Source organism: Oncorhynchus kisutch, linkage group LG25, assembly GCF_002021735.2.
Source record: "Oncorhynchus kisutch isolate 150728-3 linkage group LG25, Okis_V2, whole genome shotgun sequence".
NCBI classification, from domain to species: domain Eukaryota; kingdom Metazoa; phylum Chordata; class Actinopteri; order Salmoniformes; family Salmonidae; genus Oncorhynchus; species Oncorhynchus kisutch.
In genome coordinates this window covers 7,995,834-8,022,876 of record NC_034198.2, presented here as the reverse complement: position 1 = coordinate 8,022,876, position 27,043 = coordinate 7,995,834, and the positions used below count along the sequence as shown (strand labels likewise).

Here is a 27,043-nt window from a genome sequence, read left to right as displayed (position 1 = left end):
GGCTTTGAAATACATCCACATGTACACCTCCAATTGACTCAAATTAAGTAAATTAACCACTGCAAATAATTTTGCACGCCCAATTTTTCAGTTTTTGATTTGTTAAAAAACTTTGAAATATCCAATAAATGTCGTTCCACTTCATGATTGTGTCCCACTTGTTGTTGATTCTTCACAAAAAAATACAATTTTATATCTTTATGTTTGAAGCCTGAAATGTGGCAAAAGGTCGCAAAGTTCAAGGGGGCCGAATACTTTCGCAAGGCACTGTACCTGTCTCCCCCTCATAGTCCATATCTGACCCATCGCTATCACAATCTCAGAGGGATAACTGCAATGTTGCACGCCTTGTCTGAGCAACACATCCAGAACTTGACTCAAAGTAAAACTAAAAGAAAGAACAGAGCAGAAAGTTAGGGAGAACATGAACTATATATGTGTATACGTATGTGCACTGTGTTATCCTGCCTGTCACTATTGTTGCCATTAACATGTTTACTCATTCTATGACCACACTGAACAAAGTTGAGTAATTGCAAATTCATATATGAATACTAGACACCTTAAAGATGATGTGTACCACAAATCTTTGTCCTATCTTTATGTTAACATACATAACCTAACCTTTTATGGGGAGCTTTGATGCAGCCATCATCGTCTCAATGTGCAAGCAGGAAGTAAACAGCTCTGGTCATGTGAAAATTTACAAAATTTACAAACATGTGGCACTGCACATATTTCATTGAGACCCTTTATTATTTTAATATTCGCTAGAAATGCATCGATATATCATTCAGTAAACGTTTTAGAGGCTTATAACTGGGAACGTTTTTTTCGGTCACTATTGTGACTGATGGGATTAAATAGGTTCAAATTAAGCGCAAATGAATTATAAATATGATCGTGTTTACACCAGAGGGCAACATTACGCAGTGGCTTGTTCGAAAGTATAAAAAAGACCACGCATGCGCCGTCAATTACCTATATTAAACTACAGTACGATAGGTGGCGTGTGTTCTAATGGTGACTATTTTTCTCTGAAATACTAGCTGAAGAGGAAGTAGCAGCAAATATGTTTTATATCTGTGGTAGCAGTTTACTTGTTGAATGACAAACTTTTTTGTGTGTTTTATTGCTAATTTGATTAAACAAATATTTACCTTGATATAGGATATCGTAATAGTATCTTCGTTAATACATTGCATTTGGACTGAGAGGAAATGCGGGACCGAACTAAGGAACTTGGCAATGTGAGTGTAAAAAGAAAAACAGGCTAGCTAACTTATACTAACCAATATCAATGAATATAGACGTTTATGCATGGTCAAATGCAGAATGTGTAGCTATTTCATAGGGTATTTTTTATCTGTTAGCTATTAGTGCTAGCTACATTGATTTAAATTGGCGAACCTAGCTAGTAAACCTCGGATATCTAGCTAAGTTAGCATAATTAAGATAGTCTAGAACCAAGGATGGGCCAGTGGCTAAAAGTGTATTGAAAGTTCAATGCCGCACTCAATATGGGTTGCATGTTGGATTTACCTGTTAATGACGTGATGAATGTGTCCATTCTTTCCCTATTCTCTCTTCCTCACACACCAGACCGCAGAGGCGTCAGACGAGGATGAAGAGGGCAGGGCCCTTATGGTCAAACCGGGGATTTCTACAGTGAAGGAAGAGAAGGAGAATGATGCTTTTTTCAAGAAGGTGAAATCATGCAAATTAATTCAGGAGTTGAGACATCTGTTTGCATTTTTATGGTGACTTGATGTCAGTTTCAATGTTATGCTACTCTGCAGTACTTTTATCTTGGCTTGTGTATGCCAAGCACAGGAACAGTTTGTTGTGCCAACATAAACTATCATTCTAATGTGATCTGGCCGAAATAATGCCAAGTCAAAATCAGTAGCTTTTCTGTATGCCCAATGTACATGTTATGCGAACAGTCATCTCATCAGTGACACACAGGGTGATGCGGAATTTGTCTCATGGTCTTTTCTTAGTGCCCCAAAAAAACTAGTTCACAGTTTAGCTTCTATTACATTTACCAGCCTGTTTATCCCTTCTCATCAGGTCCAAGAGATTCGAGGGGTAATGGAGATGCTTAAAAAGGTGGTCTCTGACCTTGAGAACAAACAGAAGACAGTGTTGGGTGTGGCACTGCCAGAGGACGGTCAGTAGAGCAACACTAACACACTAATATATACATAATATGCTGTATGTAAATATATGGCATGGTGGTAATATATGTAGGAGTTACTATATGATATGCATAGAATATTGCATTTCCACGGTAACAGAATGAGGGTGGGTATGATTTGTGGAACGTTCCAACAGGAATCTGTTCTCGAAACTTTGTAAATAACAAGGTTGCCAACAAAGCATACAAAGTTGTATAGCGGCAGAATAAGATACCGGGTAGGGAGTGGGCAATTTCATTAAGTTTATTTCCCGAAAAATGTCTGTCTTCACTCTGTTAGCCTATGGACAAACATTAAGAATAATCTACGTGGTGGGTTGATGCCTATTCGGCAGCTAATTAGCTAGGTGAATAGATCATTCTACTTTGTATGCGTTGTTTGTTGGCAACCTTGTACTTTACAACGTTTTTGGAACAGATTCCTGTTGGAACGTTCCACAAATTCTCCCCACCCACAGAATGACACTGAGACTCAGATTTTTTTACTTTAAATGTATACCAAACAAAAAACATTGATTGCAAAGTTAAACAAACCATACAACTCAATGCACAAGGATTACTTTGAACAATTTCCACTGGGAATTTAACAAAAACACATTTACTCAAAAAACAGTGCAGATTTTAAGTTTTGTAACAGGTAGATCTGTGATGGAAACAGGAAGTTTCGGTGCAATTTTATAAATGGCAACAGGTTATTGGCTTGATGATATGACATGGAACAACCTTACCGAATGGCGCAGCGTTCTAAGGCACTGCATTTCAGCGCTAGAGATGTCACTACAGACCCTGGTTCGATCCCGGGCTGTATCACAACTGGCCGTGATTGGGAGTCCAATAGGGTGGCGCGCAATTGACCCAGCGTCGTCCAGGTTAGGGGAGGGTTTGGCCGGGGTAGTCCGTCATTGTAAAATAAGAAATTGTTCGTAACTGATTTGCCTAGTTAAATAAAATAAAATACTATGAATTCTCACTGTAGCTAATTCAGTTGCAGTCATTGTTACAGATTTTTTTGGTCGATTTGGTAACAGAATGCCACGTTTTTAATAACTTCATAAACCAAATTCTTATCAGTTAAAACATTTTATACAACAGGTGGTTTGAATTTCCCATTGTTAGTCTATCCTGCCCATGATATACTAAACAACATTCATAAAAAGTGCCATCATTTGTCATTACCTAGCATCACACTACTATTACTTTTACAGATCCAGTGTCTCATCGGCTACGTCATGCAATTTAGAAACTTGATCTCCACTGTAAAAAGCATCAAGACATTATCTCTGACATTTGCAACATTGTTGCAATACAGACAGGCAGATTTTCTCAGCCAGTCGAGATCATGATTCAGCATCATTTGTATGGATACACAAAGAAATGTAAAGAAATGAACAAGTAAAACTAAACGCAGTTAGTTTGCAGTCTTACCAGCCGACATGCTGACCAGACCGGACACGTCGCGTGCGTGACCATCGCAAAATAAATGTAGAAATCTATGTTATTCAATTATTTCACCCACACTGCTCGCGTGCGCCAACGAGCGTCTGCGTTGCCCAGGGCAAAAATAGAAGTCCTTTCTATTTCTGACGCAGATCATGCTGAAAGTCCTGCCTCTCCCATCTCCTCATTGGTTTATAGAAGCAGGTACCCTACAGCCCTACGGGCTGAGGGATTTGTTACTCTGCCTGATGACAGTAAATAAAAGGTGAGGTCGTAACGTTTCTTTGTTGTTCAGGTATGAAAAGGGAACTTCAAACCCTTCGGGAAGAGATCAAAACAATGGCAATGCAGATCCAGAAGAAACTGAACAGTGAGTATTCTAAACTGAAATTATATGGTGAGATATTGACTAATGATCACAGGTGATTCGGTGGCCCCAGTTGATAAACCTGAATACAGAAATATCCAACCAATTGTTATTTATTTTTATTTTTTACAGCCATTGAACCCAAAAAAGGGGATGATGATGGGAAATACGTTCCCATAAACCTAAGGATGCAGAGAGCACAAGTGAGGCTTCTATATAATTAATAAAGTCTTGATTGTAATCCAATATACTGTAGGCTGACATTAATTTAACACTTCCATCTCTCTCTTTCTCTAGCATGGTGTCTTGTCTCGAGAGTTTGTGGAGTTGATGGACCACTGTAACACCATCCAGGCTTCCTACAGAGATCGCAACGTGGAGAGGATACAAAGGCAGCTCAGAATAAGTAAGGCTGAATGTCATCTGTTACTGTTATCATACTGCTGATCAGAAAGTGATTTCAACACCATGGATTTTTATCTTCTGAATTCAAGACTACAATGTAGAAGTTCATTTACAAAGGTGATTTCATGTGAAAATGAAATATACCCAAAAGCATCAACTGTTGTTATATCCCTCCAGCAGGCACCAATGTTACAGATGAGGAGTTGGACGGTATGCTTGAAAGTGGACAGACTGATGTTTTCACACAGAATGTGAGTATGACTGACTGACTTAAATGAACCACAATTCATGATTCACGATGAAACCACCTGCTGGCAATCCCACAACATTATTCTCTTCCTTTTTTTGTTGGGTAATTTTCTGTTAACTATGACTTTTCAGGCTCTGTGTTTTTCTGATATAGCAGAATGACCAAAAAACATAGAAATGGCATTGTCTAGTTAAGCTCTTTAGTGTTTGGGACAAAGACAAATGCATATACAGTGCCTTCAGAAAGTATTCAACCCCCTTTGTGTTTTTCCACATGTTACAGCTTGAATTTAAAATGGATTGAATTGAGATTTTGTATCACTGATATACACACAATTCCCCATAATGCCAGTGGAATTTTATTATTGGAAATGTTATTATTTAAACTGAAACGTCTTAACATCTTAAGTCAATAAGTATTCAGCCCCTTTGTTATGGCAAGCTTAAATAATTTAATGTGAAAATGTGCTTAACAAGTCACATAATAAGTTGCATGGACTTTTGAATGACTTGCCCATCTCTTGTACCCTACACATACAATTATCTGTAAGGTCACTCAGACACTGAATAACCCTTTGAGAATGGTGAAGTTATTAATTACGCTTTGGATAGTGATGAGAAGTTTGGCTGTTTTTACTGACTCAGATATTTTCAACTCGTTCAGTCAAAAGAACAAATCTTTAGACTGATTATGTTCATTTGAGTCAGTAATGCCCAGAGCATGCAGAACCCCCTACTGGCAAACAATGGAACTGAAAACTCGAAAGAGTCTTACAACCGTCTCGTTCACCATGGGGAGCTTATTGGAGCTGTCATTTGTGACAGACTTGTAAACGTGTGCTTTAAACAATGTAGCCTACATTTGTTTTACTGCTAGGCATACAAATAAGATGCATTGATACGTTTGTAACGAGGTCTAGTTGTGGCTGTAACCGGATGAGATTGTGAACGACTCTTGGCAGAATGCATTGCTTGACCGCCGTCCGTGATGGAGATGAGCACAATGTCGTTCGCAAACTGCAGCCCCCCCTCCCAAACTATTCATTCTTGAGGTCGAGGTTGTTGAGCAAAGGCTATGTATGTTTTGGTTCTACAAAGCTGTGTCCATCGTAATATTCAATAATCAATTAATTGCGATCATTCTTGCATCATGTGATCAGTTATCAGTTCTAAACATGTACTTTTCTTCCCTATACTCATGATCTATTCTGCCCTACCAAGTGTTAGGTCCTGACAAACTAACGGACAAGTCAAAGCCCAAACCAAGTTTATTCATCCACTGAGTGAAATAGCTGAAAAGACTAAGACAATTTTACGGATTGATTGACCTTCAGGTCTTAAAAGTACTGATGGAGTGTCATTTCAAAGGTTTTACCGAATAGGGCTATCTTCTGTATACCACCCCTACCTTAACACAACTGATTGGCTCAAACACAATAAGGAAAATAATTCCACAAATGAACTTTTAACAAGACACACTTGTTAATTGAAATGCATTCCAGGTGACTACCTCATGAAGCTGGTTGAGAGGATGACAGCTTTGCACACTCTTGGCATTAGGGCAAAGGGTTGCTAAGAATCTCAAATATAAAATATATTTTCATTTAACACTTTTTTTTGGTTACTACATGATTCCATACGTGTTATTTAATAGTTTTGATGTCTTCATTATTATTCTACAATGTAGAAAATAGTAAAAATAAATAAAAACCCTTGAGTGAGTAGCTGTGTCCAAACTTTTGACTGGTACTGTATATTTATACCCTCCTTCTAGGCTGAGTCTCTTCCTTGCACATTTAGACAGCCAATACATTTTTGTTGCTCGGCAGGAACTCAAGTGACGACTGTTCGTTCTCACTTCATCTGACCTGACCTCGTCCAGAATTCCTCCCTAACTCACTCACGTCTGTCCTACTTTATCTGTGACTGAAACCAGACCGTTGCCCTTCTCTCTATAGGATACATGAGATTTAACAATAACATGTTCTGACAGAATGTAATCTTTCTGCACTACCCTTTCTCACTCAGTAGATTTCCATACAATCAGTTATAATATGGTAACATGAATAAGGATATTTCAAGTTAGAATCCAACAAGTAAAAGAGCAGTAACTGCTCATAGAGTGGAACTCAGAAAAATGGCTTTATAGTTTAATTGTCCAGCCAAATGAGTTGTAGTCAGATCTGTTGTCTTAACATGAGGACATTTTTATTCATATTGACCTCTGACCCTAGATGGCAGTTACTGCCTTCTTCCTTTGCATACCCACTGGAATACACTGGTTTCCATTTTTTTTATTGCACAAACTTGTTCATAGATTTATTTGTATGCGGCTGTTCGTTTCATATAGTTTGTTTTTTGCTGATACAAGAAGCTGCAGCCCAAAGCTCAAACTTTTTCCAGTTACTGCTTTTTGTCCCTGGTTTCACTGCCACTTTTTCCAGTTACTGCTTTTTGTCCCTGGTTTCACTGCCACTTTTTCCAGTTACTGCTTTTTGTCCCTGGTTTCACTGCCACTTTTTCCAGTTACTGCTTTTTGTCCCTGGTTTCACTGCCACTTTTTCCAGTTACTGCTTTTTGTCCCTGGTTTCACTGCCACTTTTTCCAGTTACTGCTTTTTGTCCCTGGTTTCACTGCCACTTTTTCCAGTTACTGCTTTTTGTCCCTGGTTTCACTGCCACTTTTTCCACTTACTGTTTTTTTTCGTCCCTGGTTTCACTGCCACTTTTTCCACTTAGTTTTTTTTCGTCCCTGGTTTCACTGCCACTTTTTCCACTTACAGTTTTTTTTCGTCCCTGGTTTCAACTGCCACTTTTTCCACTTACTGCAGAAATTAGCCCCATTTTCTCAACACGGTGGAGGCAGGATATTTGTCCACCTGATAAAGCATGTATCAAAAATGTCTAACAAATTTGACAATGTGTAGTTACTGCTCTTTTATTTGGTAGGGAAGTATTTACCTGCATGCTTATGACAGACAGTTGGTGGTCGGCGCATGTCTCTGGAGCTGCTGAGCCGGAGGAGCGTGTATTAATCCTGCTGTTGGACTCGTTGCGGCCAGCAATAGTAAGTTAGGTCAAACATCCAACTAAAATGAACAAATCACTCAGAAAAACAAATCATGACTTGAGTCAGTGAAGAGTAGTTCAAAAAGAACGAATCGTTAGCGAACTGCACATCACTAATAGTGTATTAATACACCCAGACACTACAAATATACAGGCATACTTCCTAACTTAGTTGCTAGAGAGGAAGGAAACCGCTTAGGGATTTCACCATGAGGCCAACAGCCTTTTTTTTTTTTTTAGGAGAACTTGAGTATGGATCAACAACATTGTAGTTACTCTACAATATTAACCTAAATGACAGGGAAAAGAAGGAATCCTGTACAGAATACAAATATTCAAAAACATTAATTCTGTTTGCAATAAAGAACTTAAGTAATATTGCAAAAAATGTGGCAAAGAAACAAAACAAAGCTTTTGTCTTTTATACATTTGCTAGGGGCAAGTCCAACACAATACGGTCTACCACTATTCATATTTTCATGCATGGTGGTGGCTGCATGATGTTAGAGGTGTAATTGTCATCAATAAGGACTATAGTTTTTCAGGATAAAAATAAAATGAATAGAGCTAAGCACAGGCAAAATCCTAGTGGACAACCTGATTGTCTACTTTCCAACAGAGACTGGGGGACAAATACACCTTTCAGCAGGACAATAACCTAAAACAGAAGGCCAACTATACATACACTGGACTCGAGTTGCTTACCAAGACTGCATTCAATGTTCCTGAGTGGCCTAGTTAAAGTTTTTACTTAAATTGGCTTGAAAATATATGGCAAGACTTGAAAATGGCTGTCTGGCAATGATCAACAACCAACTTGACAGAGCTTAATAATTAAAAACTAATATTGTACGGTCCAGGTGTGCAAAGCTTTTAGAGACGAACCCAAAAAGACACAGCTGTAATTGCTGTCAAAGGTGATTCTAACACTCAGGGGTTGAATATTCATCTACTCAAGATATATTGTTTCATTACTTTTTTTAATTAATTCTTCTTCCACTGAACAGAGTTTTGTGTAAATCTTCGATTTAAAAAAAATGACAGATCAATCCAACTTCGTAACAACACAATGTGGAAAAAGTCTAGGGGGTTGAATACTTTCTGAAGGCACTTGGGAGTAAAATGACATTTGTTTTAAGACACTCTTGTTTGCTTGCATTGGACTACAGGTTTGGATTTGGTAAGCACTCATTGCAATGCCTGTGTCTGGGGACATTCTTAGAAATCTGTATAGTCACCATAGTTGTGAAAGAGATCCCCATAGATGGAACCCTTTGGCCACCCTTGCTTTATAGTGTGACTATAGCTGTTTCAGTTCAAGCGTAGTTGATGTTCTCTTGACTAGATGTGTTAAGTTTTATGAGCAGTTAAATAGACACTTGTCGTCATTTCTCAGACATTTTGTCAGGCTCTAAATAACCTGATTGTAACATTTACTCTCTCCTTCCTGTAGATCCTGATTGACGCTAAAGCCACTAAGCAGGCACTGAATGAGATTGAGTCCCGGCATGATGAGATCCTTAAACTGGAAAGGAGCATTAAGGACCTGCATGACATGTTCCGGTACCTGGCCATGGAGGTGGAGGCTCAGGTAAGACTGTCACACCCCAGGAGGACAAACTGGAGCCCTATTACCTTTCTTACCCAAGTGTGCACTTGTTAACTCCCTGTCAAAGGTTTAAAAGCTTTGGATTGGTGCAAGCATGGGCAGAATCCATTTTTCAAATTCTATTTCCCACACCAGTACAAGTGCACACACTTTGGGGAGGAAGGAGAAATGGGCTTTGGAGACTTGTTACTGAGAAAGTTGGTTGGCAAAATACCTTTTTAGTGAAGCGTTTGCTGAATTGACAAACTGTTGTTCTGTTATGCAGGGGGAGATGGTCAACCGCATTGAAGCCAACATCATCAATTCAACTAACTATGTAGAAAAGGCAGTGGTAGACACTGCGAAGGCTGCCACCTACCAAAACAAAGCACGCAAGGTAGGAATTAATTTTAAGGTTGTGCCAATTATTGGACAGGTTAGCTAATGAACATTGATACTACCTTTCTATCGCTCTCTTCCTCTACAGAAGAAGATATGGATTGCGTTATGCTGTGCCATTCTCCTCCTCATTTTAGCAATCTCATTGGCTATCAGCTTCTCCTGAGATCCTGATGTGAGTTCTCTCGTAGTTAGCAAAAATAGCCATATTTCAACATTAATTTACTGAAAAATACAAAACTATGAACCATTTATTGATTAGGTCAATGTATTCAATCAACTTATTTTGTACTTTTTTGAAATTCTTCCTTGCAGTGTCATCTTCCTCTAACCCACTTCTGCCCTGGGACCTTGAAGAGAAGTCCTGTCTTATTGATATCACTGACCTCTTAACTATCGATACCCTGGCACAGACCGGGAGGCACACAGGCACAAACAGCCATTGTCTCTCATGCTCATACGTTAACTGCCCCACTTTCAGCAAAAGGCAATGCTGAAGTTTTTTTGGGGCTCTCTGTGGTGCCCTTTTCTTCAATGGCACCCTAAATGAAAATGTGTGGACAACTCCGTTACTTACTCAACTTGTTGGACCCATACGTGTCCCCAAGGAAGAATGCAGTATTTGAACCGACACTGACAAGGTGCTGATCAGATTTGCTCAGGAAAACTAAAGTGCTTAAGTGATTCTTATTGTATTAGTACAAAGTGGGGAAAAAAATCATTTTAAGCGCTTATGGCTTCTTGTTTTTAAATGCAGATCTAGAATAATAAAATTGTATATCGCCAATTTATTATTTGGTGAGTAATTAAGACGTGCAGTTATCAAATTTGAAAGGTGTCTGAAATGAGTTCCATGTGACTCTTTTATAAAGAATTGGCACTTGAAATGTCTCTCCCATTAGGAGAATGTGGTCTAAGCATGTCCTATTCACTTCAGTATTTATTTATAATTTTAATATTATGGAAGCTGCTATGTTTAGTCGTGCCACAGTAATAGGAACCCTTATAGTTATGGTGCCTTTTTTTCCCTAATTAACATTTTCTTGTGTTTGCAAAAATCTAAGGGCTCTGTCTGAGATCATGGAGTATAGTAGCGTACTACCTTATTTTAAAGAAGGGATGGAATCTGTTCTGTAATTATTCAATGCTCTTCTGCTTCAAGAACTAACCATTTTATATCAGATTTGTTTTTCAAACCGTGAAGAGATCAGCCATGGTACTGTACCCTAGCCTTAATTCTCTGTGCCCACTAGCTCCTCCCTATGAAGTGACAAGAGGAGCTAAATACTTGTACAGTATTTGGCGAAGGGAGAAACGGGATGAGTGAGGAGAGCAGTGAAGTACATTGTTACTGTATATTATGTGGCTGTTGAATTTTGTATCAAATGTTCAGCAATTTTAATTTTAAAAAATGAAATGGGTTTAACTGTTGCCCAGATTAAAGTTAGCAGAGTATGGTTTGTCTCCGTGCCTTTTTCTGCTACTGCTGCATATTCTCTGAGGGAAACAGTCCTCAGAAATATCGTAGGAGGGACATCTTGCACCTTTAAAATGTAACATTTTCTAGTACTGTATATGTTCTCAATAGCCATCAGATTGATGTACTAAAGACATGGCTACATAAGCAAATCCCTGACGGGCTTTATGGTACACTGAACAAAAATAAACTCCACATATAAAGTGTTGGTCCCATGTGCTAAAATAAAAAATCCCAGAAATGTTCCAGAAGCACAAAAAGCTTCTCAAATTGTGCACAATTTGTTTACATCCCTCCTTTGCCAAGATAATTAATCGACCTGACAGGTGTGCATTTCAATAAGCATGTTCAATTTAAGGTGCACCTTGTGCCGAGGCAAATAAAAGGCCACTAAAATGTACAGTTTTGTCACAACACGATGTCTCAAGTTGAGGGAGCGTGCAATTGGCATGCTGACTGCAGGAATGTCCACCAGATAATTCAAAGTAAATTTCCCTACCCTAAACTGCCTCCGTTGTTTTAGATAATTTGGCAGTACGTCCAACTGACCTCACAACCACAGACCAGCCTAGGACTTCCACATCCAGCTTCTTCACCTGCAGGATCGTGTGTGGGTACTTCTGTCTGTAATAAAGCCCTTGTGGGGAAAAAACTCATTCTGATTGGCTGGGCCTGGCTGCCAAGTGAGTATGCCTTTGCTATGATGTGAAATCCGTAAATTGGGGCCTAATGAATTTATTTCAATTGACTGATTTCCTTACGTAACTCAGTAAAATCTTTGCAGGTTGCATTTATATTTTTGTTCAGTATACATTTGCCCCATATGCCTACATTCCAACCAGCAATATTGATCTTACAACAAATCCTGCATGACACCTAATGAGATGTATAATACAAGCACCGTGCACAAACACATTTCCACTTTAGTCATTTAGCAGATGCTGTTTTCCATAAATTAGTCAGTTGATTCAACTAAGGTAGAGGTAGTAAGACATCCAAACACCCAATACATTTTTGGTCTTTTTATTCAACTCATTGTCTATTAATCTTTCAAGTAAAACGACGTGGAATTACAAGGGAACAGAGGAATGTAACAAATGAAAGACATCAAGATAACAAAATAAGACCATTACCATATTCCACCCACCCATTCACTCAAAACAGCACCCTGCCCAAAAATAGCTTTTCCAAATGCAAGTCCTCAAAGTAAATTGACAATATATAGAGCCACCTGGAACTGTACCAGTGTTTTATTCACATGTTTTGTCCAAGTACTTACATGAAAGAGGTGCAATGAAGAAATGACAATAGTAAAAAATGATATAGAATTTGATAGCACTGATGCATAGGGTGCTTTACTTGTGATTTACAGAAGGTGGATTTTTTAAATATTTTTTTGTACTAATGACGACACCCCAACGTCAGGTACTTGACAAGGCAAACTGGGATCTCCGTCCACCTGCTCGGCCTAATAGGCACTCATTTTATTCACAAGGATTCAATCCCCTTTTAGATCAACTTCATGACGTTGACCATAATGTCTGACTGACTTTGGAAAGGTGAGGAGAATTAAATCAAAGTTCTGCTCCTGTTTCTGCATTGCCAGTAAGCAAAATAAGTACTATCTTCAAGATGCAGAAGCCCAAGAAAGACATACATATTTAGAGCTTGAAAGATGCATTGTGTGAGGTACCAGGAACATAATAGTATTTTGATTGAAATTGATGTAATAAAAATACTACACAACGATGCACTCAAATTATGCTGAGGACAACATGTCTGATGTGCGAATAAAAAAAATGCAGGCTGGATTTAAAAATGTGGGCAGAAAATCACAAGATAGGGAGGCCCAAGCAAAGACCAACTCCAGCATAGTGCAGCAAAGATCACATTTACAGATCTGCTCTCTTCCCATTTCCCTGGAAGAAACCATAAAATATCCATCACTTATCAACTGACTGGAAACAGAACAGTTGACAATATGTCCAGAACCCAACTGTCTAAAACCTTCATCTTACGATACAACTGTCACTCACAAGCTTATTTTCAATCAATAACCCTGGCAGCGAATAAACTCTGTACATAGGGCACAATTTAAACCTCTCTCGGACACATATACATCTCTTAGTATTCCAGTCTTTTTAAATGTTTTACAGTACATAGTGTGAACTAACAATTTACTCACTCGCAACAAAGTCCCCGCAATCAAGTCACTGTCTGCATGAAGTGACACCTTCAGGACTAGCAACACCTCACCTCTGGAATGGCACTACCATGGTGCCACCTTTCTCTTTGCACACAGTCTGGCATCCCTGAGCCTTTCCCCCAGTTGATGATGGCTGAACTGGAGAGGAGACCAGCTTTAATGTGGGTTGGGGGGGGGGAGGGGCCCAAGAGGGAGAGAGGTCACTGACCTGCACAACACTCATTGTTCTGCTCTGGTCTGTCAGTGTAGACAAAGCAGCAACTTTAGAGGTCATATCTCCTCTGTTACAACCTACCCCTCTATTTTTCCAGTCAGAATCCCTCACTCCTCATCTCTAGTCCTCCCATCATGTCTTGTTGTGTTGGGCTGAGGAGGAGCGGGTGTTAGCGGCTGGTGTGCGGGCCTGAGCCGCTGCCATAGCCGCCACGCTGCGCAGCACCCTGTCCGGGGTGCCCTCTCCCGATCCGGCGTTCCCTTCCTGGGAAAGCCTCTCCCGCTTCTGGGCGTGCCTCTCCTTTCTTTCCTTCCGGGTCTCCCTCCCACGGCCCTCTCCTTCCTTCCTGTGGCTGCGCCTCCTGCCCCTCTCGGTGCTGCGTTCACGTTCACTGCCGGAGGAGGGTGCTCGTGAGTGGTTGGGCCTGGGCCCGGTGCTCTGGGAGCTGAGGCTACTGCTGCTGCTCTGGCTCCTGCTGCTGCCTCCACCACCATCGCTACTCATGCTGCTGCATGCACTGTGGCCCCTGGACGAGCGCGTCTCCCGCTCACCCTCCTCCTTTCCCTCGGAAGGCTTCTTCTTTTCCTTCTCCTCCTTTTTGCTCCCCCTCTTGCTGTTCGTCTCCAAGGCCGGGACGAGGGGACCAGGGCACTGGCGGGTGGAACGTGCAGCGGTGCGGCTTGACTGGGTTGGGGTTGTCTTGCTGCTTCCTACTTTGTTGTTGCAGTTGGTTGGCGGAGTGGCAGGTGCACTTTTAGATTTGGACTTCTGGTTCTTGTCAGAGGAAGCAGGAGAAGTGGCATTCTGCCCACTGGTCTTAGCCGCAGGGTCTTTCCTGCTGCCAGGGGTGTCGATCCTGCCTCGCATGGCAAGGAGTTTGGCTGCAGCGTTCAGGGCTGAACACCTCTTCCCTAGGACCTCTGGCTGGATAGAGGGCACACTGTTGGACTGGGGTTTTCTCTCTGGGGTGGGCTGAGGAACAGAAGATTTCCGAGTGACTCTCACAGAGGATGTCTGGCTGCCAGACTCATCAGTACCTGTGTTGTTGGACACATTCCTGCCCACACGTTCAGAGCTCCTGGCGGGTCTTCCATCCCCCTCGGTCTCCTGCCGGCTCTGGGCTGAGCGGGTGAGGAGGCGCTCCTTCCTGGTTTCAGAGGTGTCAGAGTCTGAAGAGGAGGACCTGGACTGCTTCCTCTGAGTAGCATTGGTGAAATCTTTCTCTGCCTTTCCCTCCCCCTTCTCTGGGTCAGAGGAAACCTCCCCTCGCATCTTCTTGGCAGGTGCCCTCTTCTCTGCACCCTTCTTGTGTTGGGCTGACCGTGTGGGAGTGGATGTGGAACACACTGAGGAAGGAGAGGAGGAGCGCACAGACTCTTGACTGCTCTGGCGACTGAGAGGCCTCTTCTTGCTGGTTTCTTCTGGCCGAGGAGCCACTGGGGCCTCTGGGACAGTGTCTTTGGCTTCAGAATTCTCCACTTTTCTCTTTTTCGGTTGAGAGTCACTAATCTCCTCTTCTACCTCCATGTCTGTTATCTTCTCGGAGTCTCTGTTATGGGCAGTCTCCACTGGAGCAGGCTCCAAAGCCTGGTTCTCGGTGACAGCCACAGCAGTGGAGATGCTGGACGTAACAGGAATTTGGGCTCGGGGGGGTACTTGTGTTGAACTTGGAGTGGATATCTGGGTGTGGATTTTGGTGGTGATGGGTACTTGGGAAGGGGTGGGGTTTGGTGTTGTGGTAGTGGCTGCAGTAACAGTGGTGACAGTTCTGGTTGTGGTTGCTGTGGGGATGGTGTTGGGAATTGGAACAGAGGTTGTGGTGATCGTGGTAGGGACTGGTGTGTGGGTTGGTTTGACGGTTGTGGTAGGATCTGGTGTAGCAGTTGATGTGATGGTTAATGTGGGGGTGATTTTGGTAGAAGTTGTTATGGAGGTTGTGGCAGGAGCTGCTGTAATGGTGGTGACAATTCTGACCGTTGTGGTAGGGTCTGGTGTAGCAGTTGACGTGATGGTTGGCGTAGGGCCTGGTATGGGGGTTGTGGTGGTGATTTTGGTAGAAGTTGGTATGGAGGCTGTGGCAGGAGCTGCTGCTGCGGCGGCAGTGGTAACAGTGGTGACAATTCTGGGTGGGGCTGGTGTGGAAATTGTGGTTAGATTTGCGATTGAGGTTGTGGTGGGTTTACTAAGTGTTGGTAGATTAGTTGTGACAACTGTGGTAGGGACCGGAGTAAGGGTTGGTTTCACATGTGTGAATGTTGGTGTGGGGGTGCTGGTTGGAGTAGAGGCTGATGTGGCAATTTTGGGGATTTGGGCTAGAGCTGGAGTAGGGATAGTGATTTGGGCAAGGGGAGGAGTGTTGGGGGTAGGGGTGAAGATTTGTGTGGCAGTTGTTGTGGAGATTGATGGAGAAGTGGAGACTGGCGGTGAAGTGGTGACTCTAGGTCTTGAAGTGAGGAATTGGGCCAGTGTTGAAGTGAGGACTGCGGTTGGAATTCGGATGGGACCAGAGGTTGACCTTGAGGCATGACCAAAGGTCATCCTCGATGTGGATACTGTGTGTGAGCTTGGGGTGGAAACTGTGGGTGAGCTTGAGGCAGGAACAGAGGTTGAGTTTGAGGTGGCGACAGAGATTGGAATTGAGGTGGGAACTTGAGTTCGGCTTGGCGCAGGAATAGCAGTTACGGTAAGGACTTGAGCTGGGGTTGTGGTAGGGAACTCAGTCTTAGTGTCTGCTTTTAATGTTGCGGTGGACTCCTCAGCTTTGGTAGACGGAGAGGCTTGGCTGGTGCAGACAGCAGAGGTGGCCACAGTTTGAGGCTTAGTGGGGGCAGACTGGGCTAGTGGCTCTGTGTCTGCAGCAGCAGTGTCAGACAGGAAACTAGCTTGGCTGGTGGTGCTGGCAGTGGGGGCGTTTGAGTTCTTTCCTGCACCCACTGCATTTTTGCACCCAAAGTTTTTGCGGGGACGACCTCTCTTGCGTTTTGCGGAGAAGGGGGGGCTCCTCTCCTCACTTGGTAAGTTAGGGTGGGGAGGGGATAGATGCTCTGGCTGGGGTTCCACCACCCTGAGGGGAGTCTTGGGGGGTCGGCCCCTCTTTCGTTTCAACGGCGGGGTCGAGTTAGCAACATTAGTGCCCGAGGACGCGGTGCCTTCATTTCCTGGCTGAGTGTCCATTTTCCTGTGGTAGTTCCCTCCTCTCCCTCGGCCCAGACCCTGCTCTCCTAACTGGGCTGCCACGCGAGACTCACTCTCAAGCCGCCGCCGCACCGGCAGGTTCCTCAGCACCGGCATGTCAGGGGAGTGGTGGGGTGGGGAGTAAGGAGGGTAGTTTCTGGCAGGATGGGTGTGTCTTAAAAGGTCCTCTGGGAGGTTGGTGATCTTTGAGGAGTATTTTGAGGCCGTCCCTTTATCTTTCTCTTTGGGGGATTGGTTGGTTTTGTCAGGGGCCTGGGATGTAGCGTCTCCGCTTGGCACGTCTGAGCCTCGGCCCGACTCTGCGTGCTCCAGCTCCTCTGATGAGCCTCCTCCCGTTCCGCTGCCTCTCCTCCTCTTCCTGGGCTCCTTGTCCTCCACCACTGTCACCAGGCGACCAGGGAGCTTCCGCAGGACCTTGGCCGACGGGGAATGTTCCGGGAGGCCTAGCAGGACCTCCCCGTCGGCTGACTGGCGCTTGCGTGGCGACCGGGAGAGAGAGCACACCAAGGGGGGAGACAGGGACTTCTGGTCCCTGCTGTCATAATCCCTGGCCTGGGCAGAGTATGACTGGTGGTCCACCGGACACATGGAATCCGAGGAGACACACTCTCCCTGCTCCCTCCTGGGTGACTCAGTGTCCGAGTCCCCTGGTTGTGTCAGTGGTTTCCCAGCTGGAGGACTGGTGGCAGTGGAAGGCACTGAACTGGAGTGGGACTGGGTCCGGAGAAGTGGCGCTGCCGCCCCGGATATGAGACTGGAGTCTCGAGGAGAGGCCGTGGTTGTCGCTGCAGCTTTGGCAGATTCCTGGAGCCTTGATGAGGTGGTGTGGACCCTTGGGTGCTCTGTGTGAGCCGGGGTGGTGGTGTCTTTGGTCCCCCCTCGTCCTCTCAAAACAGAGCGGAGTCTTTCAGGCACTTCTCTAGGGGTGGGGGTTGGGGTGTCGGGCTCTGGGGAGGCCGTGGTCCCTCGGAGCCTGCCGCTGGTCCTGGTGGAGGGGGCGCCTTTCTCTTTGTGTTTGCGTGGGCGGCGGCCCGACCCGGGAGTGGAGGGCTCCTCTACTGGCTGTGATGAGAAGTCCTCGTCGTCGTTGTCTGAGGAGCCTGCTTGCAGCTTCAGGCCCTCCTCCTTTGCCTGGTCCAGCCCCTTCCTGGCAGCCTCCACCTGCTCCTGTAAACACAGAGCAGAGAGATGGGCAGTCGCTAGTGATTTTTATTTTAACTCAGGTCTGTAATAGGGTGAACCAATTAAACATGGACACATGTCAAGCTCTCTTAAATGCACTGAGAAATAGCAATCTTACCTCGGCTTGCTTTAATTCCTCCTTGCACACATCCTCCAGTGAATCCTCTAGGAAGTTCATAGCATAGCGTTCTATAGGAGTTAGCTGAGACGTGGGGGAAAAAGACAGGCGGTCAGATTTGCTGCACATCGTCAAATAACAGATGGGATAGGCCAAAAACAGGGATATTGAGCAACAATCACCTGCTCCACAAGAGCCGCTATCTCCTGCTCGGCCTTGGAGAGCTCCTCTTCTTCTGGGTCCCTCCCTTCACCAGCCTCGTCCAATGGGATGGCCTCGTTGAACTCTGCCAGTTCAGCTACCTGCTCTGCTTTGGCTTGGGAGGCGGCCACTATGTCCTCCTCATCCTCGGCACGACACAGGGCCTGTGGCAGAGAGAGAACTGACTTAAATAACACAATCATTTGTCCTCTAATAATCAAGTTTATTCATTGTATTTTCAAAGCTTGTTCGTATGGAGTCCGTGCTGATCCAAACACTCAGGTGCTAGTCTCTGGGTCTCTTCCAGACTCCTGCTGCTTTATGTTGTGGTATAAACAGGCGTCTATGGTCTGAGAGACACCTGCTCTGAACACACCAGTAAACCTCCTATACATCCTGTTATTGCCAGTGTGTTGGTTGTGACTGACCTGCTCCAGGATGGTGGTGCTCTGTTTGTTGACAGTCTCCTCTTCCTCAGGCTGGGGCACAGAGAGCTCCACGATCATCTCCTTCTTCTCCCCCTCCGTCACATCAAATAGTTCCCTGATGGTTTGCTGAGAGGAGAGAGAGGAGCGTAGTTCGTTTTTGAACTGCCCTCAAGTCAGAGCAAATGGACGACGTCAAAGACCAGTGTCAGTGGAGACGTACCTGTCTGAAGAAAGCAGTGGTGAAGTTGCCTCCTTCGATCGCCATGTCTCCCAGCATCCTCTTCTGGTTGGCCTTCTTCAGGATGTTCTCCTCCACCGTGCGCTCACTGATCAGCCTGGAAGGGGGTGGGGGGGGGAGAATAGTCACACCAGACGTTCAACACATTGTCATACCTTCGGAGTCGAAGTACGCGGACAACTCATGCTGTTTCTGGAGACTTTCAGGGGAGGGTTTCAACTGGGCACCTGTAGATGTGGACGTCGCGGGTCTGTCCGATGCGGTGGCAGCGGTCCTGGGCCTGGGCGTCCATGGTGGGGTTCCAGTCACTGTCGTAGAACACCACAGTGTCGGCGCCCGTGAGGTTCACCCCCACGCCGCCGCTACGCGTGGACAGGATGAAGCAGAAGATGCGGCGATCAGCGTTGAAGCGATCCATCAGGGACTGAGAGGGAGAGAAAGATATATGATGGACACAGGAGAAAACAAATGTTTTTGGTTCTCAACCGACAGTCAGCATCCGTTAGCAGTTTCGGCACAGTGTTGAACTCCGGGTCAATTCCATTCAACTCAAGAAACAAAATAGCCGCAAAATTCCTTCGGGAATGGAATTGACTCCTACTGAATGAGTTTGCTGAAGACCAACACAACAACAGAATCCCATAGAGCTCAGGAGTCATAGCGCCACTCACCTGTCTCTGCTCGACACGGGTGCTGCCGTCCAGGCGAAGGTAGATGTGCCCATGGTAGCCAAGGAACTGCTCCAGCACGTCCAGCATGCGGGTCATCTGGGTGAAAATGAGCACGCGGTGTTGGCCCTCCTTCAGCCGTCGCAGCAGAGTGTGGAGCGTCTGCAGTTTACCTGCACACACACCAGTGTTATTGTCCAAAGGCTGTATTGAGTTAAAAGCACCCCCCCTCAGACAAATGCCTCAATGTCTTCAACTGAAAGACACGCTGCTCTGGAGAACTGAACCCAGAGACACAGAACCCGAGCCAGTGAACCCAGAGAACCCGTTCCGACTCATCATCATTGAAGTAACAACACTTCTAGTTGACACAGTGGCTTTTCGTGTCATGGTGTGTGCAAACACACAGCCAAACTGATGGGAGGTGTCGGGAGTTCAAATTCCTTAACAAATGCCAAGCTAAAACAAGACAAGTTTCCTAAAAGACTCTGCATGGTCAATCCAATGTCTGCAATGGCCGGACCGCATTTGCTGCAATGCGGCCCCCGCAGAAGTCAGAGTATTCATTTATCTTGCGATCTTTCAGCAAGCTTTCATACGCATCCAATAAATTGGTCTGCACCGCACCACTCGTAGTTATTCAGAGTTACAGTTCATAAGGAAAATCAGTCATTAGGCCCTAATCTATGGATTTTACATGACTGGGCAGGGGTGCAGCCATGGGTGGGCCTGGGAGGGCATAGACCATAGGCCCCCCTCAGACAATCCCACAGGTGAAAAAGACAGATGTAGAGGTCCTGGGCTGGCGTGGTTACAGCTCTGGTGGATATTCCTGCAGTCAGTGTGCCAATTGCACGCTTCCCAAAAACATTAGACATCGGTGGCAATGTGTTGTGTGACAAACATGCACATTTTAAAGTGGCCTTTTATTGTCCCCAGCACAAGGTGCACCTGTGTAATGATCCTGCTGTTTAATTCGCTTCTTGATATGCCACACCTGCCAGGTGGATGGATTATCTTGGTAAAGGAGAAAAGCTCACTCACAGGGATATAAACACATTTGTGCACAAAATTGAGAAATAAGCTTTTTGTGCGTGTGGAAAATTTCAAGGATTTTTTCTCTTCTTTTCAGCTCATGAAACACGGGACCAAAACTTCAGTTATGTTTTCCAGTGTATATCCAAATCGGATTTTAGTAACCACATTGTGGGCTTGTTACTATACATCAAAATCACCATGACGGACCTAAGAAATATCAACTTTGTTTGATCAGATTTGTTGAATGTGCGCCAATCCAGCGTCTTTCTTCTACCCCACGGTCTGCATTCCATCTACCTTTTTACCACATCTATCCCCATTATCTCTCAATCTCTTTCCAGAAGTTCAAACTAATTTTCCTGTCTTGGAAATCCCTACACGAGGTATCATAAAGACATTTTTATTTGTGAACTTGTTCTGATAGCCTTTCGTCAAAGTTCTCCATGTTATGTGTCAAGAAAGTGAGTTTGTGTTTACACAGGATGTACCGGCCCCAACTATTGTTCTAAGCTGACATATGGAATTGTTTTAAGATGGATCATTTAGCCATTTGATTTAGAATTTTAAGACCCCTTTAGGTATCCACAAAAAAATAGAAAACATTTAATAAAACACGTTCATAAGGAATAAGGTTTTGAAGTGTCTGTCTGATATCTAGAAAATATATCAATATTATTTTGTAACACATTTTGAACCACTTTAGGGTAGGAACAAAACTACCTCCACACTGCCATCGATTTTTTTTTTTAACCTGTAACGGTTACTTTTAGACAAGTCCCGTGATAATTGTGGGGGGTCATAGATCATAACGGAGAACACCATCGAGTTCCACAGTGGGATCACATTAGTTTGTAAACCAAACGGTTCGGATGCGTCCAAACAAGTTGGCACATCAACGGCACCGACTTCAGACGAGTTCCCTTGCGCTTGAGACCACCATAGTGTTCGTGAGAGTCTCCCCTTTCCATAGAGTGTTCATTTTTTAACTCTTATATTTTTTAGATTGACGCACTGGTGTGTCAATCGACTCTAGGGTGTTAAGTCCTATGTTCTATACTGAAAAACAAGTGTGATGTCGGAGGAGTGGGGCCTCACCGCAGTCGTACTGGATCAGCCTCAGGTCAGGGAAGTGGGTCCTCATGTTGCACTGGATGCGGTGCAGACTTCGTGTGAGCGGGGCTACCTGGGAGGAGAGCAGCGAGGTGAACATGGCCTGCTTGTGGCTCAGAGATGGAGGGGGGTGGCAGCTGTGCATGGTGATGGTTGGAGCCTCCACCGGTGGGATCACAAACGTAAACCTGGAGGAGTAGGAAAAAAAGAAATAAAAAATAAAAAATCAGGTAGGCATCACAAGAAAGATAAACAGAAAGTGTTTGGAAACAGACACACCGGATTTAACTAGTGAAGGGCTTGGTGATTCGTTAAAAAAAAGGAAAGGTTAGTGAAGGGCTAGAACAAAAATCTAGACCGTCTCGTGATTCCAGACAGTGGAAAGCAGCAGTCAGTTTGTTACCTTTCTATCACATCTTTGAGCAGCTGCAGCCTGTCCTCAGTGGTGTGGATGGCCTCCCTCAGGGCGCGGCTTTGGTCCCAGTAGTCCACGGTGCTGTGGGACTGGGCAAACAAGCAGGCGGTGTGGCCCGAGCGGCCCCACTGACCCAGGGCCCTGGGGGCCGGAGCAGGGCAGGAGCCCGGGAGGAAGGTGAGGAAGTCCAGCACCTCATGGCCGTACACGGGCTTGGCGCTGCAGTGCAGGTCATTGATCCGGATGATTTGGGCCAGGCGGCTGTCTCGCTGCTTCTTGCGGCTGTCTGCCAGCCATGACTGACAGGGAGGAAAGGAATACTTTGTTAGTTGATAAGACAGAAACAATTAAAGAGGAGCTCCAAAGGACTGAAAACAACCTTGTTCTTTTTTTTTACCTCCCGTTTTGGACTGAACGCGTCAATGTATGGCTCATACATGAATAATAAACCATCTGCAGTTCTCTCCCAGCGGCAAAAGGCACAGAATCATATTTTTACTTGGCATAATTTAGTGCATGAGAGACACGCTCGTTCATGTAGTGAGTGAGCGCACTGAAATGAGTGGGATTGCCTTGTAACATGCACTTATTTTGATCACATCCTTGCATCATTCTCTTTCAATAGGCTACATTTATCTGGAAACCAAGCAGAAAATGATGTGCGCTATTGATGGTAATGTAGCCAAACAAATACATTAGAAGACAATTGTCAAACTAATCAGAAACACCATGTGCCTCCTAAATGCTGCCGCCTGTATATTTTGTTTGAATTTTGGAATATATTGCGGGAATCACAGGCACACACACAACTCTCGAGAAATGTATACTGCAAATTTCACCTACTTCAAAAAACAAATAAAGTACATTTCTGTTTTACAACCATCCATCCAAATCAAATAATTCCATGCCATCTGTCCTTATAAACATGCAGACAGGTATTCATTCCATGATATGTAACAATCCAACACTGTAGTTGATTTTCAGCTATCATAATTTATCACGTACGCAAATGCAATATATAAATTATTACACAACTTTCAAGGAGTAGGACATTTGATGCAGTCATAAGTAAGCTATAACTTTTCCATAAGTATACAATTACATCCTCACAATTGCTTTCTTGCCATACTGGTCTGTACAACAAGGAATTAACCACAACCAAACTTTGAGGGACATTGGGCGAGTTCGTTTTACATGGCCCAGTGCCAGCACCAGGCCATGCAAAACTAACTCGCCCAATGTTGATTGGCAGGTGGAATGATGTCCAATGAGGTTGCAAGGTTAAAGTGGGAGGCGGGATCAGATCGGCACAACATTGTCAAAAAAATATACAAAAAAGTTATGAAGTCTCTTTAAAGGAACATGACAGGAGTCAGGTTAAGAATTATGCTGTGGACTGATGACTGACATAACTCAAGAAGGTACTACTGTGGGATATGCTAGAAAATATGACAACCTCAATACTACCTACATGGTGATTTAAACAAGTAGCAAGGGGGGGGGGGGGGGGGGGGGGATTAGTAAAAGAAAAAAGCAGATGTAGTGGAAGTACCATGTAGAAGGGGGAGCGAGGATGTGGGCGAGGTTGTGCCCGAGGTCGAGGGGGGACAAATCCACCAACATGGGACCCTGATTTAGGAACGGCTGATTTAGTGTCGCTGCTCTCCTCACGTGTTGACAAAGAATTCGGACGATCTAGAGAGGAGAAGTGACTTGTTCAATACAGGGATTGTAAATACAGAAACAGTTTTCAAATTACTTGCATTCATCAACTCACCTTTCTGTTCTGTGCTGGTTTCTGCTGGCCCCTTTACTACCTTCAGCACTGGGCAAGGGGGCTCAGGCTGACTGGGGGCTGGGGTAGGGTTCTGAAGGGGGGCAGGAGTAGGGGTTCGAGGAGGGGCTGGGATAGGGATTCGAGAAGGGGCTGGGGTAGGGTTCTGAAGGGGGGCAGGAGTAGGGGTTCGAGGAGGGGCTGGGATAGGGATTCGAGGGGCAGGGATACGAGGAGGGGCTGGGGTAGAGGTTCTAATTGTGACCGACGTAGGGGTTCTAGGGGGGGCCAGGGTGTATTGAGCAGTGGCGGGTCCGGGGTGGCAATGTGCAGGGGGGGATCTCAGAGCAATGTTGGTATTGGCATGGTGGTGTATGGAGGGTGATGCCTGGGGGGCTACGCGTGGAGAAGGGGGCACTGCCAGGGTGGGTACACCTCCTCCTTCCTTACTTGACTGGCGTACCACGATCTTCACGATCCCAGAGCTGGTCACCATGGAGGAGGGCACTGGAGAGGAAAGACGAGTAAGAACATGACCATCCATGAACCGCTTAAAAAACAAGTCCAGGGTAAAAGACGGCTAACCAGAGAAGATCAGATCAGTGACCGTAGTCTTGAAGGGGGACGCTGCTGTACCTTGAGAAGCGTTGAGAGGCAGCTGGATTTCCGAGGGTGCGGGAGAGGGGGTGGCAGCATGGGTGTTGGCTGAACTGAACACTGCTACCTGGGCTGGCTGGCTGATGAGGTGGTGCTGCCCTCCGCTGGTCACCAGATGCATGAAGTTACCTGCGGAGCCCACTGTAAGAACCCATTTAGACACTCCTGTCAGCGCAGTATAGGATAGATACTGTACCACTAAATTTAATAGAACACCAAGATGGCTGCCTATATCAACACATTCTAGAGTTTTATGACATGGGCCATTCATATGATACTTTAGTTACTGTTAGGATCTGAGTGGACCTTGTACTGGGCGTGGAGGGGCCACAGGGACCTGGTGGAGCTGGGTTCCAGACAGGGTGAGCTTGTTGCCCTGCAGCTGGAAGGTAACAGGCTTACTGCCCTGGCACGACGACACAGGACGCCCAGCCAACGAGGCCAGGTGGGCGATACTCACTACCTCCCCAGCTGAGATGGAGAAAGAGAGAGTCATTAAAGAAATGCTGACGAAGGTCATTTCACCAGTAGGAATACCATTTTTTTTTAAAAAAGGTAATCCAGTGCATTTTCAGTTTGTTCTTATGCACTGTTCACACACATTGGTTGCCCGATAGTGTTTGAGAGAATGGCAGGTACTCACAGGGAAGTCGGGCCTGCATGTCTGGGCTGAGCAGAACCCGTTGTGTCATGACGTTGCTGGAAGTAGGGGTGGAATGGGTGGCGGGGTTGCAGGAGGCGGTGGGCGAGCGCACAGCCAAGACTGGCATTGGGGAGCCAGACCTCACAACAGTTCCCACCGCACAGGGGCCGCTGGGGTGCACAGGCGGGCGTGAAGGGGCAGTGGGTGCCACTGAATACACCGCTGAGGGTTCATGGAAACAAGGGAAGAGAAGACAGGATTACTTTAGATCTGGGTCAATGTCAAATCAGCAACTATTCATGTATTATTTATTTCTAAATCCATACTATTTAGTACTAACCTTGTTGGACTAGAGGTGAAGGGGTGAGGGTTGGGGTCACATCCTGGATGAGACGGGGCCTTGGGGCCTGAGCAGCAGGGGTGACCGGGCAGGTGAGCCGAGGGTTGTTCACCACCAGCACTGTGCAACCATCAGCCTTAGGTAAGGGCTGGAACATCCTGTTGACCTTCATACGGACAGGTTTGGGGCGGGGAGGAGGGTCGGGGGACTCCATGACCTCCTGGATCAGCTGGCGGCTGACCTTCCGTCGGGGCAGAAACACGTCGGCCTTGTACCTGGACACGCTGCCCTCTAGACCCACCAGGTCAAACAAAGACAGGTCACCACGCTGAGGGACAGAGGAGTGGAGGGGTTCGGTTATGGACGTTTAGATACATATAAAATGCATTTTATATGCATCTAAAATGTTTATATGTGCATACACACACACTAACCTTGAATGGGGAGATCTCCAGGGCTCTCTGTACCAGGGAGGCCGTGTGGAAGACGATGGGCTTGGTGATGAAGGGGGAGTGGATGGGCCGCGGGTCAAACAGGTTGGGGTGGTTACACACTTTACGGAGCTGCATCAAGATGTTGATCACAGACATGAAGTGACCGCTGGCCAACGTTTCCCGGGTGCTAAGAGAGAGAGCGATAGAAAGGGAGAGAAATACAGTGAGATGACGAAAAAGAAAAGGGGAATTCCTATACAATGCTAACTAGTAGATGATCTAAGCAACAGTAGCTGTTTAAAGTACAACATCATAGATGTAAAAACATTCTGGGAAATGTTAGAAATAGGACTGCACAGTTCATTAGCTAATTACTGGCAGATTTTCAAACCATTGAGCCCTCCTGCAATGCATTAATTTGCTTCCAGTAACACCCTAGTTTATAGATACTTACGAGGCCTGTGCCATGAAGTCATCGTAGAGGAAGCGCTGTCTCTTGGACAGACGGCAGCGCACCACATGCTCATATTTTTTAGGCATCTGCTTCTCCACATCCACCTTGAGTCTCCTCAACAGAAACGGCCTGAGCACCTGGAAGGGAAAAACAAAAAGTGGTGATATGTCAGGTTAGGGAACAGAATATATTTCAAAACATCTCAAATGAGCACAAACATCTAAAACAGTTCATGGTGATAATCTGGACCCTCCTAAATATTCAGACCAATCCACCCCCCCCTTGACCACCTGCGTGTTCCTCCATCTAGGGCAGCCTGAGTTCTTACCTTATGTAACCTCTTGACCAGGCCCTCATTGTACTCCTGGCTGCCCTCAATCATGCCGGTGAGTGGGTTGGAGAACCACTCCTTAAACTCCCGGTGAGACTGGAAGACGTGGGGCATGAGGAAGTGCATCAGGGACCACAGCTCCATCAGGCTGTTCTGCAGCGGGGTTCCCGTCAAGAGCAGGCGCCTCTGACTGGGGCCAGAAAAAAA

The 27,043-nt window shown here is 45.2% G+C and overlaps 2 protein-coding genes across 4 annotated transcripts in view; one reads left to right on the top strand and one right to left on the bottom strand.

Moving 5' to 3' along the window:
* Window positions 1-984: 984 nt before the first annotated feature.
* On the top strand, window positions 985-11,170 carry LOC109870361 (syntaxin-4-like). 2 transcript variants are annotated; one of them, XM_031805071.1, is made up of 12 exons: window positions 985-1,023; window positions 1,171-1,250; window positions 1,603-1,707; window positions 2,074-2,173; window positions 3,933-4,007; window positions 4,137-4,207; window positions 4,302-4,410; window positions 4,587-4,660; window positions 9,180-9,317; window positions 9,601-9,711; window positions 9,802-9,888; window positions 10,029-11,170. In XM_031805071.1, the coding sequence occupies exons 2-11, from the start codon at window positions 1,221-1,223 to the stop codon at window positions 9,877-9,879; spliced, it is 891 nt and encodes a 296-aa protein (XP_031660931.1). In that variant the 5' UTR covers window positions 985-1,023; window positions 1,171-1,220; the 3' UTR covers window positions 9,880-9,888; window positions 10,029-11,170. The 2 variants fall into 2 exon arrangements, with proteins under 2 accessions (XP_031660931.1, XP_020316437.1); XM_020460848.2 differs by having other exon boundaries at window positions 994-1,250.
* Window positions 11,171-12,197: 1,027 nt separating this feature from the next.
* Window positions 12,198-27,043, bottom strand: part of LOC109870123 (helicase SRCAP) — a 29,680-nt gene continuing 14,834 nt past the window's right edge. The window contains exons 15-32 of one of the 2 annotated variants that reach the window (XM_020460479.2): window positions 26,834-27,026; window positions 26,506-26,642; window positions 26,052-26,238; window positions 25,618-25,945; window positions 25,278-25,499; window positions 24,941-25,105; window positions 24,614-24,775; window positions 23,981-24,484; window positions 23,756-23,898; window positions 22,192-22,502; window positions 21,774-21,976; window positions 19,644-19,813; window positions 19,200-19,396; window positions 18,955-19,069; window positions 18,735-18,860; window positions 18,288-18,470; window positions 18,106-18,189; window positions 12,198-17,972 (exon numbers count right to left, since the gene is read on the bottom strand). In XM_020460479.2, the coding sequence (XP_020316068.2) occupies window positions 13,743-17,972; window positions 18,106-18,189; window positions 18,288-18,470; window positions 18,735-18,860; window positions 18,955-19,069; window positions 19,200-19,396; window positions 19,644-19,813; window positions 21,774-21,976; window positions 22,192-22,502; window positions 23,756-23,898; window positions 23,981-24,484; window positions 24,614-24,775; window positions 24,941-25,105; window positions 25,278-25,499; window positions 25,618-25,945; window positions 26,052-26,238; window positions 26,506-26,642; window positions 26,834-27,026 (7,660 nt within the window). In that variant the 3' untranslated portion in view covers window positions 12,198-13,742. The remainder of the gene's footprint in view (window positions 17,973-18,105; window positions 18,190-18,287; window positions 18,471-18,734; window positions 18,861-18,954; window positions 19,070-19,199; window positions 19,397-19,643; window positions 19,814-21,773; window positions 21,977-22,191; window positions 22,503-23,755; window positions 23,899-23,980; window positions 24,485-24,613; window positions 24,776-24,940; window positions 25,106-25,277; window positions 25,500-25,617; window positions 25,946-26,051; window positions 26,239-26,505; window positions 26,643-26,833; window positions 27,027-27,043) is intronic. The other variant, XM_031804711.1, reaches the window with a different exon arrangement.